Source organism: Chanodichthys erythropterus, chromosome 18 (assembly GCF_024489055.1).
Source record: "Chanodichthys erythropterus isolate Z2021 chromosome 18, ASM2448905v1, whole genome shotgun sequence".
Lineage (NCBI taxonomy): Eukaryota > Metazoa > Chordata > Actinopteri > Cypriniformes > Xenocyprididae > Chanodichthys > Chanodichthys erythropterus.
Genome location: NC_090238.1, coordinates 35,920,497 through 35,935,519, shown reverse-complemented (window position 1 = coordinate 35,935,519; position 15,023 = coordinate 35,920,497). Strand labels below are relative to the sequence as shown.

General features: G+C 35.9%; 1 protein-coding gene across 3 annotated transcripts in view; it reads left to right on the top strand.

Annotated features, from left to right (window-relative positions):
• crim1 (cysteine rich transmembrane BMP regulator 1 (chordin-like)) overlaps positions 1 to 8,259 on the top strand; it is a 151,419-nt gene extending 143,160 nt beyond the window's left edge. For 2 of the 3 annotated variants that reach the window (XM_067367414.1, XM_067367413.1), the window contains exons 15-17: positions 1,107 to 1,223; positions 3,407 to 3,594; positions 6,373 to 8,259. In XM_067367414.1, coding sequence (XP_067223515.1) covers positions 1,107 to 1,223; positions 3,407 to 3,594; positions 6,373 to 6,549 — 482 coding nt within the window. In that variant the 3' untranslated portion in view covers positions 6,550 to 8,259. The remainder of the gene's footprint in view (positions 1 to 1,106; positions 1,224 to 3,406; positions 3,595 to 6,372) is intronic. The other variant, XM_067367415.1, reaches the window with a different exon arrangement.
• The last annotated feature ends 6,764 nt before the right edge of the window (positions 8,260 to 15,023 follow it).

The window sequence follows — 15,023 nt, the reverse complement described above, 5'->3', positions numbered from 1 at the left end:
GCAGCTGGTCTTGGCTGCTCTCCATCTCTGATGAAGGTGATGGCTTTCTTGGAGAGGCAGGAGCACTTGGCCCACTCGACTCCTGCAGCGATGGCTTCAGCGATGGCCTTCAGCACCTGGTCATGTCTCCACCTGTATCTCCCCTCACCGAGTGCCTTTGGGCAGCAACTCAGAATGAACACTGCTATGAATAAAGAATGGTATCAAAATATCCAGCGAGACCAACTTCTCTCAATTTGTTGACTATTTTACTTTTCTGCTGAGATAATCAAGGCCACAGGGGAGGGGCAAACAAGTTTAACCAATAAAATCACTTTTTATTCATCAGTCAAATCCTGATGGATAAAATCAAGCCCTTCCCTACATTATTTCCCAATGAATATTCTTTTTCATTCTACAATACATCATATTACTGGAGTTAAATGATACTTTATTGGCAATTTTTTTTTTTCACAGCATAAATGAAACTGGATGGAAGCTACTTCACAGTGACTAGAATAAATGGCAGTATCTCTGATCCAAGAAGCCTGCAGTTTTGCTTTCTGTAGTTCTGTCACACGATTCTCTCTCTCTTTTTCATGTTCTCTCTTAATCTCTCTGACTTTCTCTCTCTCTTTGGCTCTTATAAAGCAGTGTTTACTTAGAACCTTCTCTCTAATTGAATGGGTCTTTCATCTAAATACGGACTCGTTGAGATGAATCATTTAAAAGGATTGATTAAGTCTAAGCTGGACAGAGGCTAAATTAGCTCTCTTTGCATTTGGTAGATAATGTCATTGATCACGGCTCTCTTTATTGCTGTGTCACTTGGCTCTGGATCAGTGAGGGGGTTGAGAGTAGTGTCGTGTGCACTCTGGGTAATCACTCACCCTTTGGTGCTTTCCCACTCAAAGACACAGCTCTGAAGATGAGCTTTTAATTAGCCCGCGGCCCGCAATTTCACACTGACCCGAATCTTGTTTCTTCTGAGTGGGTACTTCTCGACTCTTCTTAATGTAGTTACAATTTGTATTATGTGCTTGTGTGTGTGTGTGTTTCTCTGTAACACACTCTTCTCTCTTTGTTTCTTTCTTTGTGTGCCCATAACTCTGATGTTTTAATTACAGAGAGTTACGCTCCCACAAATGTACCCATCGAGAAGACGGACCAACGAGGAGACAAGCAGAGACATCAACCAGCCTGGCCGACTCATAGCGAAAACGATATAATGCCACAGTTCAGAGGTTTGTATGAGAGTGCAAAAATATATAGACAGCAAATCTTTGTTGTGTTTTCTTAGTTTGATGCTCAACAAAAAGTACAACCAGTGTAGTCTGATTCATGACCAAATGACTCTTATGAGCCAGTTCTTTAGTGAATTGTTCAAAAAGACTTGATTTGTCAAGATTTTGATGTCAAAATCTAATTCACAATGCAATGTGTATCTCAGCCTTGCCACAAAGCTAGCTTTAGTGTTAACTGTCTTCTTCTATGGTCAGTATTCTGGTTCAATCTTGTTGTAATTTTGAAGAGAATCTTGTTTTAAAAAGTGACTTAGCTGTAATTAAGCTGTGTTACTTAAGATACTAGGTTACAAACATAAGATTAACTCTTTTCCTGCCATTGAGGTAATTTTCAATCATTTATGACCAGTGTTGGGACTTACAATATTACAATATTGCATTACTCCCTAACAAAGTAACTAATTGTGTTACTAAGTTACTTTTTTATGAAAAGTAATGTATTAAATTACTTTTCTGTTACTTTTTCTCACGTGAGCTGGGTGTGCTTGTTATTTTTTTAATAATAACAAAAAAGGTCTATTTTTGGCTAATGTTAAGGCCCTTTCACACAAAAAGTTAAATGAATAAGCCTCAGGCTGAAGGAAATCCATATTTATGCCTCTCCAGTAGAGGGCGCTGTTCAAATAAACCTTTCAGCGGCGCTGCCATTCTGGATTAAAGAAGAATAGGATGTAGGAAAAGGAAGTTCAACAGTCTAATTTCTAAATCTAAAGTAATTTTTGTCAATAAATGTGGAGAAGTAACTTACATTACTTATTTGAAAAAGATATTTTGTTGTAAATTGAAAAAGTAATGCGTTACTTTTCTAGTTACTTGAAAAAGTCATCTGATTACATAACTCAAGTTACTTGTAATGCGTTACCCCCAACACTGTTTATGACACGACGCTTTCTTGCCATTGACAGAATCTTTTGGCAATCCATGTTTTCACTGTTATACAGTAGGGGGCGCTATTACTCATCTTCAGAAAGAGTATAGAATCTCCAGATCAAAAGCAGCAGAAACGAGCGAAAGAAGCATTGCTTGTCAACAGCACATAAATCAAAACTGCCTAACGTTACTGAATGAAATGTCGACCCAGGATGAAGTATAGGACGGTGAAGCTTTGGGTGTGTTGATGGACTCAATCTACTTCATCTATTTTTATCATAGTTCTGAATCAGATCCGGACAAAGGGCTCTGTTTTAATGATCTAAGCACATGGTCTAATGCGAACGTTGGTCAATAGCACAGTCTATTTCATTTGCCTCAAAATAGCAACACGCCAACAATGCGCCTAAACACACCTCGTTTGCAGGTCAGCACACCCATGGGAGAACAGATGGGCACGAGTGAAAATGATAACTGCGTTGGACTGAAACTACACAAAAAAACACTTGCGTCGCACCTGGCGCCGCATTGTGCCGGGTGTATGATAGGGCCCAAAGTCTGACAAAAATCAAAATTATGATTTTTATGAAACTTGCCCACATTCAAGCATGCATGAAGCTAGAATTTTTAAAGCTCTGTTCTTTTTTTTTGATATATTGTATGAATATCTACAATATATTGTAGATGTTCAAATATTCATACAACAAAATATTCTGAGGGCCGTGAAATTTTGTAAAAATGATCAAAAATACCGTCGCTGGCTGGCCACTTTATTTAAAAAGCGCTGGCGGAGAAAGAGTTAAGTTTATAGAGTAACTCTGTAATTAATAAAATAAATCTATAGTTCATAACTAACTACAGTATGATGTCTCCTCATTCTTTTGAACAATTTCACATGCTTGTGCTTTGGAGTTAGCAAGAGTTTTTAAGTAATTTGATTCAAACGTCACTGTCAAGAGTTTCACAAAGCTGGCTGTTTGTTTCTTTTGATTTTCTGATAGCAATCTGTAATTTCACCATGATTTTCCATGTGTTTCTTTAGTTAAGGCTGATGTGAGTGGGAGTCTGTCTGTCAAGACTCTGGCATTTGCCTTAATTGCTGATATGGATGTCTGACATTACCTGCTTTTACAATCAAGCCATATTTGCATTTCATATGGCATGATTGAATTCTGAATTTTTCTACAGTGAGTCAATGAGTCATTGCTGTCAGGTGCAAAATATGCCAACAGATGTGTTGTGGGATGTTTCAGGTGACTTCGGAAGTCTGCAGATGCCCTACCTAGATGGCAAGACTCCATTGCCCAGTAAGGATGCTGGTCTGCACTGGGCCTGGGTGGCACTGCCCATCCTAATGATGATGCTCACTGTCACCGTCCTGCTGCTGGTCAACCAGCGGAAGCAGTGGATTCCTATGCCTTGCTACCGCACGCCCAATAAGGTGCATAGCTATTCATCACAGTTTACTACACTGATACAATCACAATTTGAAATATAGCTGCGAGCAGCAATTAACAGGGTTCAAGCGCTTTAAGGCCTTTAAGCACATGGGTAAAAAGGTATTATGTTTTATCTAGCAAGCCTGTAACTACCTAGACCGTAGATGGAAAAGACCATTTGCAGCCAAAACAGGCAATTTACAAAGGAAATATATGAAGAGTTCAGAAATTAGATATTGAGCAAATGCTCTCCACACATATTCATCAAATACTTATATGCTTCACATATGCTTCAAATCGATTCAATCCCAGCGTCAGCCCATTCAGAAATGCCACTTTTCTTTGTCAGAAAAAGCCCCCAAGTCCACAGAAGATGTAATCAGAAGACTCAAGTCGAATCATATGGTTTCAATATGGATGATGGTGTGCATATGAGCCGCTTTCAATTGCCGAGCTGCAACTTTTTATCATGTTTTGTCCATCGTTACGGCGGCAATAACAGGATTTCCTGAGTAGCAAGTAAACACAACAGTGTTCCTTTTGCTGCTGTAAAACTGACAGAAATGGACATTTTACTAAGTCTTGTTGTCCAAAGAGGTGGACTTAGAGGTTTTTGCAAAAAAAAAAAAAAAAGCACACATGGACTTAGCTGGTTTTGCAGCAAAAGACAGTCAAATTTGTTAAATATCAATGAATTGACTAAAGTGGCATTTTTGAAAATAAGGTATTTCAATAACAACCTTTTTATTGCCATTAAAGTGAATGATTACATTACCATTAAAGTAATTACTGAACCTAAAAATAGGAGTCTGATAAAAAATGCTCATTTAAAAGAAAAGATGTCAGATGAACTTTTCATGTTTTTAAACCTTTTTAACAGTTATTGAGGTAAAGCCAAAAACTAGTTCGCGAAAGTAGGTTTTTGAAATAATGTCTAATATTTAACGCACAATTCGTTTGACAGTGGCAGTCCTAGAGACAAAGTTGCTCATAATGAGGAGTTCTACCATATGGTTCTACACTGTAAAAAAATCCCACTAAAATTTACAGTAAAAAAACGGCAGCTGTGGTTGCCAGAACTTTACCGTAAAAAAAATACAGTAGCAACGTAAAAAAATCTGTTAAATTTAAGGTAAAATAACGTATTTCATTAACTGATATAATGTTAATTTACCAACCTAATGAAGTACTAATATCTGTTTTGTACATTTATAATACACTGACAGTCACCAAACACAGTGGTGATAAGAGTCACATGATGAATCAAAGTTCATCACAAGCAGATTTTCCACAAGCTGAGAAGGACAACACTGCAATAAACATTAATTATAATGCATAAAAATGCAATAAACATTAATTTAACAACATTAGATGTAACATAAAACCCTAATGTACATAACTGATTAGAAAAAAAATGAGAAAAACTAAGAAGAAACAGAGTTATTTCAACAAAAATATATCAAATGTGAAGTGTCACACAGGTAATTGTGGGAATGTCAATTTACGTTTTTTCACTGTAAATTTTACAATGAATTATTATTTTTCACTTCCAAAAACTGTGAATTTAACAGTATTTTACCGTAAAATTACATTAAATGTACCGTTAGATCTATTACAGTTATTCACTGTATATATAGTACAGAAACTTTCTGTAAACCAATTGACAGTTTTTCACCGCAGCATTTTTACAGTTTTTTACTGTTAAAATCACGGTCATTTTTTTACAGTGTACCATATGCGAAAAACACAAAGATGCCCCCCGGTGGCCGTTTCTTTTTAATTTCTCACAGGCCTCTAGGGCCGCGAGTCTCTCTGTTAACATTGTCTGACAGCTGCTCAAAATTGATTGGCCTTGTTTTTCAATTCCTCATAGACAATTTGCTGCGTCTTGGACAAAGACATCGCATGCCAGTTTTCACATCAATCGGACTGACTGTTGTGTAGCTATAGCCGTTTTCATGTTTTTTCATTTAATAGTGGCCAGTCACCACGCCTTTTTTCATGCGACCACAGACTGAACCCATATGTGTAGCAAGTTTGGTGAAATTATCTCATTCTGTTCAAGAGCCGTTTTTGTAAAATTGGCCTAGCCTACTTCTAACGTTTTGGTGTCCCGTTGAGGACTTGAATCGAAATTTAGGGTTTTTTTTCAGTAATTATTGACAATAAGACTCCAGAGAATCTTTCTGCACTGGTTCTGATCGGGCGATAAACCTAGGATTATTTTGCAAAAGTAGCTTTTTCAAATATCCTTGTTTTTTTTTTTCTTTCTCCAACTTTATTTCCATTACCAAAACAGCCCTTTTTAATTCATACGCTATATGACTTTCAGATTTTCAGTGTTAAAAATCTGAAGAGATTTTCAGACACTAGGCACACTTTCTCTGACTTTGTAAATGGTTACAGAGAAACACTGGGCATCATACACTAAATGGCTAAGGATCACACACTACCAGACTTTCAAGTCGTGTAGAAAAATAAACTCACGCTCATTGCTAGGAGATGCATCATGACAGATGAAAACAATGTGTTCTAAAATTGGCACAAAATATCAAACATGTTTGATATCCTCGAACTAAATGCAATCATAGTTTGAAGCTAAAAATTCGAGTCTACTCCCATCATACACTATGCAATTTTCAATGAAATCTGTCATCTACAGTAGCATCGACCGCTCAAAAAACTGGGCAAAAGTCCCGTAGGGTGCTCCAATCTTTAGAAAATTCTCTCTGTGCTCCAAGACTCACTTTGTTCTTTGTCCTGTCATGTCTGCTGCACAGCCCACGTGTCTCAATAACCAGCTGGTGTACGTGGACTGCCAGAAGGGGACGAAGGTCCAGGTGGACAGCTCCCAACGCATGCTCCGCATTGCGGATCCCGACTCAAGATACAGCGGTTACTACAGCATGCAGAAACACAACAACCTGCAAGCTGACAACTTCTACCAGACCGCGTGAGAAACAGGAGAGAGAGAGAGAGAGTGAGTGAACGAGAAAGAGAGAGACTGAGCCCGTGTTCAGCTGCCAAAACTTTGCGGCACATGGACACCTACTATAAAATTGTAGAGACGGACAAAGCCACCAAACCAAGTGGTCAGAGAAGAGACCCTGATGCAGAATAACAATTATAATAGTCACATAAGTCACACCAAGCAAATCGGAAAAAATATATCACACGTCGACACCCAAAAGTCTCACCAGGAGATGGAAGCCACGTCTATGTAACGGAAGCATTACGGAGTGTGAGTGTTAAATCGGAGAGGACTCTTCCAGAATATTTTTGTGAATCAGAGGTATGATAGGTGAGCATCTTTTTTGTGTGTGCGTGAGATTTCGTGGATGTTCAGGCACAAGTTGAAGGTAATCGTGAAGTCAAATGTACGTCTTTGGGATTAGGACAACTGGGCTGTTTTTTTGTTCGTTTGTTTTCAACAATATTTTTCCTGCATTCCTACTTTTTTGTTGGAAAAGAGCGAAATTATTTTAGGAGTGATAATTTTTTGACACAAGTGCTTGTGTGAAGACTTAACGCTGAACCAAAGCTTCTCTGTCTGCGGTACCTGATGCGCCCAGACGCGGCGAGAGGCCGAGGAGGGACGTTCACTTCCCAGAGACTGTCTGTGGAGCACAGCAAAGAGACGGGGTGAGGGGAAAAAAGAGGGGAAGAACGAAAGAAAGAAAGTCTGTTGTTGTTGAAACAGATGCTTTTTTGTAGGAGATGCTACTGTAAGATTGTGATTTCCCCAGTGCTGTGGGTGAGTTTGGCCAATTTTTTTTTTCTCTCTTTTAAAGACAAAAGGAGGAAAACAGAGTAAGTTGCTCTGTGGACATGAGTTCTTCCTGTTTATGGATGTGTGGGGTCTCTATGTTGTATTTCTGCTTACATGTACGAGCATTTTCCCATTTAATCATACAAACATCATTTGCTCTTTCTCCCACAACTAAGGGCAGAGTGACACTCCTAGCAAATATACCGGTATATTTTCCTGAAACGAATCTGAGGATTGTGACACGAGATGCAAGAACATAGCGATAGAGGTTTGGATTTGAGGCTATGCTTTACAAGTGCTGCTTTTTTCTCTTTTTTTTTTTTTTTTTTTGCTTTGATCCTGTAAACCTCATTTTGTAGGGATGAAAACCAGTAGTGAGGATCGTCTTTTAAGAAACATTTACCAAGAAAACAGAGAATCAAATGGCCTTATTCCTAAAAATGTCAGCAGAATGGATTTTTCTGTAAATCATCTGTAGAAACATTCTTAAGTAAGTTTCAAAAATGTAGCAATGTTTGTGTAAATTGTTCAACAAAACCACTCTTACACCATTTTACACTTGAGATAAATGATGAATACACAAAAAGTACAACACTGAAAACAATTTACCAGAGAGCGATTTTATGAACGATTACTAAATACTGTTCGTTCTGTGAATTATTTACACAAAAAAAAGGTAAATTGTCAATGCTTGACGTACTAATGGTTTAACAATTTCACAAAACATTCTGAATTGTCGGCAGTTTACATACTAATAGATTTATGAATGATTGCTACATACTAGTATTTATGCAAACTATTTGACTCATGACAGAGAATAGAAACTATGGAAGCTTGTTTCCACCATGAAATAAAAATAAAAAAGGTAATTGTACGGTGGCCCAGTAGTGCACAACACAACGAAATTAAAAAAAGCAAACATAAGTTTACAACACAACAAAATCGAGCCGCAACACAACGGAAATGCTCCTGACCACTAGGGGGCTCTCAGAGCTCATTAATATTGGTATTCCTTGCCAATGTTCTATAAAGTCGACAGTCTTACAAAGATATCAATACCATGATTAGTTTTAAGTATGTAAACGTTGTATATCGACATGAAATATTAATTCAAATCACTTGAGTGCACAATAGCTTCATATTTATACCTGTGAATGATTTGACGCACTACCACGGATGAAGGGAACGTCTGACAATTCCACCAAGTGGTTAAAACGTATAATTTGTATTCATTACAATGACTTTATTTAACATTTAAAAACAGACATGTTCAAATTCCAAAGCTTGTTACTTCCTGTTGGTAAGACTGACAAGCTTTGTCATTTGAACATGTCTGTTTTTAAATGTTAAAAGTAATTTTAATGAATACAAATTATATGTTTTAACCACTTGGTGGAATTGTCAGACGTTCCCTTCATCATTCGCCGTTGTAGTGCGTCAAATCATTCACAGGTATAAATATGAAGCTATTGTGCACTCAAGTGATTTTGAATTAATATTTCATGTCGATATACAGTGGTTATATACTGTTGAAACTAATCGTGGTATTCATATCACTGCCGACTCCATAAAACATTGGAAAGGAATACTAACAATACCAAGCTCTGAGAGCCCCCTAGTGGTCGGGAGCATTTCCGTTGTGTTGTGGCTTTATTCCGTTGTTGTGCTGTGGCTCGATTTTGTTGTGTTGTGAACTTATGTTTGCTTTTTTAATTTCGTTGTGTTGTGCACTACTGGGCCACCGTATAATTGCGACTTTTTATCTCACAATTCTGACTTTTTTCTCGCAATTGTGAGTTTATATCTCACAGTTCTGACTTTTTTTTCTCAGAATTGCAAGTATAAACTCTCAATTGTGAGAAAAAAGTCAGAATTACGAGTTTATATCTTGCAATTCTGACATTATAATGCAATTATGACTTTATAACATGCAATTGCTAGTTATGAAGTCAGAATTGCGATATTAACTCTAAGAAAAAAAAATTCTGAATATAAGACAATACATCTGAAAAAATGTGATTGTCTTATATTCAAGGTCTAAACGTTTACATGTCAATAAAACACCCACAACAATAGGTGGTGCCATACACGTAAAAAAGAGTGTGTCAAGAAATATGGTGTGTCAGAGTGTAAGAAGATCAAGAACACAAAAAGACTGACTTGTATAACTCACAATTGCATGGTATAAAGTCTGAATTGCGCTATTAACTCTAAGAAAAAAAAAAATCAGAATTGCAAGTTTATTTCCGTATTCCATATTCCGCTTCCGTATTGTTCCAAATACAAGACAAAATATCTAAAAAAAAAATGGGATTGTCTTATATTCAATGTCTAGACTTTTACATGTCAATAATACACCCACAACAATAGGTGGCGCCAAACGTGCAAAAAAAGAGTGTGTCAAGAGTGTAAGAAGATTGCAAACACAAAAAGACTGACTTGTATAACTCACAATTGCATGGAATAAAGTCAGAATTGCGAGTATATATCGCACATTTCTGACTTTAAAAGACGCAATTGCGAGTTGATATCACGCAATTCTGACTTTATAAGACGAATTAAGAAGAATTTACACAAAAAGCATATTGTTGACAATTTATGAGAGAATGGTTCTTTGAATGATTTACGGCAAAAAAAATAAAATAAATAAATAATTGACGGTATTTTATGAATGAGGTCCAAGGAATCTGATCCAATGATTTTTGGTAGGGGTTTTGAGACAAACGTATACTGCTTTTGGATAAATGTTTTCCATTTTCTTATTTGTACTGTTCACGATAACGGCCTCCTCTTCTGGAAGCTTTGAAACGTTACTGAGGCACCTTTGTGTTCTGGTTTTCTAGCTGAGAACAAATTTGGCTTAATGAATCCAAAGCTATTATAGGAACATTTCTGTACATATTAATGCTAGAATGAAAAGACCTGAAATATTATGTGAGTATATATGTATGTGTGTATGTATATGTGTCCGCGCATGTACGTACGAGTGCGCACACATGTACGCACACATGACTTCTCTTCATCTGTAAGGTTCATTTTCCTAATGAATGTATTTATGATTGAGCAAAACGAGAGGATTATATAATGGCAAAATGATGATGACAGGCATTCCATTGCCTTTCTTGTTTGGTGGTAAAAAAGCAATGATGAAGATGAAACAGAAAGAAAGACAAACATCTCATTCTATCCTTATTTTTGTGTGATTTTTTTTCCCCTCTCGTTTTCTCATAGAGCTTTGCTCAGTTGAACGTTTTGGGGCCATGAGAGTCACTTTGGCTTTGTTTAGACAGGTCAAAAATCTGATTATTTGGCTTATTCGACTCAAAATCGTTTTTTGTAGTGTGAAATATGAAACCACTAGAAATCTAATTTTCACACAGTGTGGACAGCCAATTTTATAGATCAGATTTGGGAAAAAAAAAAGAAAGAAAGAAAGAAAAAAAGAAGAATTTGTGTGTGATGTGAACAAAGCCTTTGTTTCTGTAAGTGAAGCAGTGTCACGTTGTCATCTATTGTGATCTGACGGCTGAGCGATGAAGCTCTCGTTTCATTGTTTCCTGTCATGAGTCCCTTCAGGTGTCAGAACTACTGGAATGTTTGTTGGACATAAGCTGTTGAAGTGAGGGGGCGGGGCGAGGGGAGGGGCAGTGGGAGGGAGAGTGGGCGGGGCTGTTGATTTGTGATAGTTTGTCTTGGTTGTATCTTTATCTATATGTGATATTGTTTGTAGAGCTATACAACTTGGCACTTTTATATAGAGAGAGAAAAGTAACCTATGTGTTTCTTTCTTGTTTTTGGTTTGTTTTCTAACTAATATTTTTAGTAGAATAGATTTGCCCTTCTTTTTCTTTTTTCCTTTTTTTTTTTTCCTCCATTTCCTAAGCCCTTGTGGGACCCTGTGCAGAGATAATCTCGTGAATCTTACAAAAACTCTTTCAAGTCACATTTCAAACCTAAATCAACTGCATATTATATATATATATATATATATATATATATATATATATATATATATATATATATATATATATATATATAGAATAAAGAAAATGATAGTTTTGCATTGTGACATTATTTTTATGACTTTTTTTTAAAAAAGGTGCCATAGAATTAAAAATTGAATTTATCTTGGCATAGTTGAATAACAAGAGTTCAGTACATGGAAATGACATACAGTGAGTCTCAAACTCCATTGTTTCCTCCTTCTTATGTAAATCTCATTTGTTTAAAAGACCTCCGAAGAACAGGAGAATCTCAACATAACACGTATGTTACGTAACAGTCGGGATCATTAATATGTACGCCCCCAATATTTGCATATGCCAGCCCATGTTCAAGGCATTAGACAAGGGCAGCCAGTATTAACGTCTGGATCTGTGCACAGCTGAATCATCAGACTAGGTAAGCAAGCAAGAACAATAGAGAAAAATGGCAGATGGAGCAATAATAACTGACATGATCCATGATATTTTTAGTGAGATTTGTAAATTGTCTTTCTAAATGTTTCGTTAGCATGTTGTTAATGTACTGTTAAATGTGGTTAAAGTTACCATCGTTTCACAGAGACAAGCGCCGTCGCTATTTTCATTTTTAAACACTTGCGGTCTGTATAATTCATAAACACATCTTCATTCTTTATAAATCTCTCCAACAGTGTGTAATGTTAGCTTTAGCCACAGAGCACTATCAAACTCATTCAGAATCAAATGTAAACATCCAAATAAATACTATACTCACATGATCTGATGCATGCATGCAGTATGCATGACAAAAATTTTGTGGAGATCCATTTTGAGGATTACATTAGTTGTGTGAACTTTGTTTATGCAATGTATTAGAGTTGCGAGCTCGAGGGGCAGGGAGCGCGAGAATTTAAAGGGCCAGCAGCATGAATCGGCGCATATTTAATTATGCCCCAAAATAGGCAGTTACAAAAAATGTATTTAAAAAAATCTATGGGGTATTTTGAGCTGAAACTCCACAGACACATTCCGGGGACACCTTAGACTTATATGACATCTTGTGAAAGGGCATTCTAGGGCACCTTTAATAGATTATATGCATTGCTATGGAAGCTTGTTTCCACCACTGAATAAAATATAAAAAAGGTAATTGCTACTTTTTGTCTCACAATTCTGACTTTTTTCTCACAATTGCGAGTTTATTTCACAATTCTGAGAAAAAAAAATCAAAATTGCAAGTAATAAAGTCAGAACTGCAAGTTTTTTCTCAGAATTGTGATATAAACTCGCAATTTCCAGTTATAAAGTTGAATGAGAAAAAAAGTATTTTTTTTCTGTAGAATTGGACTTTATTTCTTGCAGTTGTGAGTTTATATCACAATTCTGAGAAAAGAAGTCAGAATTACAAGATGTAAAAACAATTGTGAGAAACAAGTGCGCTTAATTGACATAAAAATGTCACAATGCAAAAAAAAAAAAAAAAAAATGGTTTTATTTTCTTTCTTTTGATGTTGGGCTGAAATATGATGAGATTTGTCTCCCAATGACACTTTTGTTTCTAAACTTCATCATTCAATCCTGTAATAAACATTTAGCCATGTGTTCACAATATAATTTACTTTATGTCCACAATGTTAATTCACAGCCTCAATTCAAGCACATAAATGTGCAGACAGCCTGTAAGAAACTCTCAAACAAGCACTTGCTCTGGAGGATTATTTAAGGCTAAATACAGAGATCTGGACCTTCACTCCTGTTTATTCTTTACCACGTTTCTGTTTTATGGAAGTGAAACAATAGATTGTTAGTCCTGTCTTTCAGTCACGGCCAATCAAAAAACATCATAGAGATGGTAAACAAGAATTATTAATGGATCGCTGGAGAGAGCATTTCTCTGGAGGACCCAACCACCTTTACAAAAATAAACTCAGCAGCATTTCTGCAAGATGTCATCCATATTTAATGAGCAATGTGAAATCTGTGCATAGCCCACTTTCAAGTTGAAATGCAATTTCCACACGCTAAACAACGTTTCCTCCTCATTGCCTCTGAACACACTGTGCTTGAGTTCACGGATGAAAACTGACGAACACCATGACTAGATTTGATTCAGGCAGACCTGCACAGTTATTCGGGTCTTACAGGGTGGAGTCTTTTACTTTGTCTTCTTTTTCTTTTTTTTCTTTTTTTTGTGCATTCTCTAAGTATTGTTGTAAATACTTGAGTGTCACTCGCCAAAACTTACAAAAAAAAAAATCAGAATAAAAAAAAAAAAATACAAAAAAGGTTTGGAGAGAGTAAGAATTAGAGATGTAATATATTGTCTATGACCTTAATAATTTATTGTTGAGCAGAAAAACTGAACTTAGCGGAAGACGCAGCTCAAATCACAAATGTTTGCGTTGTGTCGATCTCTCAAAGAGCGTTTCAAAGTTCATATAGAGTGTCCGTTTGTTTTTTGTCTCTTTTTTTGGGGCTCTTTGGAGAGTATTACGCAGTTTTTTAAAAAGATGCTAAGCAAGTTTATTTGTACCAAGAAATTGAAGCCCAGGAAGCTTCTAGAAATGTGTCCTTTTGTCCCCTCTCCACCCTCTCATTCTTTCTTTCTACATGAAATATCAACCCTTCTGGAGTTTGTATACTACTGGTGTTTAATGTTCATGTAAAAAAAATAATACTGTCAACATGGGTCATGATACTGCAGATTTATAAAAAGGGTAGATGAAAAGACTCAGAATTCCTGTAGCACAGCAGATTTTTTTCCAGTTTCTTGTATTATTTTGTTTCTTTGCAGCACAATAAATACTTTTTAAACAATTGAGTCTTGTCATGTTTTTAAGAAGACATACAGTTATTTAGTATTAGCTATATATATATATATATATATATATATATATATATATATATATTAGAGATGCACCGATATATTGGCCAATAATCGGACGATTAAAGCAAATTTTCAGATTATCGGCCCATAGTTTAAAAACAGCTGATTGTCAGGCCCGATATATCCTGTCAATCAAAAGAGGGCAGGAAAATGCACTGAATTTGGGCTTTGTGTAAAGAAAATGCTAAGAAACCAGTTTGATGTTCAATATTAATAGTTATTATATGAATTAATAACGTTCAAAAAGTTAAGAAATATTAATTTACTCTTCAGAATTTAGTAAATGTGTTTGTTTATAACTGATACCATTACCTCTGAAACAATTTGATGAAATGGAGAGAATAAAGTTTTTATTTTCATTTATTTCAAAATATAATGATTAATTATTAATTATAATGAAATTATCATTAATTCAAAAGAAGGTATAAAAGGCAGAACCCCCAAACTATCAGTATCATATCACTCTGAATAATCAACTATCGGTATTGGTGGAGAAATTTAGTATCGGTTCATCTCTAAGAAAGAAAGAAAGAAAGAAAGAAAGATAGACAGATAGATAGATAGATAGATAGATAGATAGATAGATAGATAGATAGATAGATAGATAGATAGATAGATAGATAGATAGATAGATAGATAGATAGATAGATAGATAGATAGATAGATAGATAGATAGATAGATAGATAGAAAACTATCTATCTCCTTACCTTAAATTTCAATTTGTTCATCACATAAAGCTATCGCATGGCTTCAGAAGACTTGAAAAATAACACACTTCATATGTTATGAATTGTTTTTATGATAGTTTATGA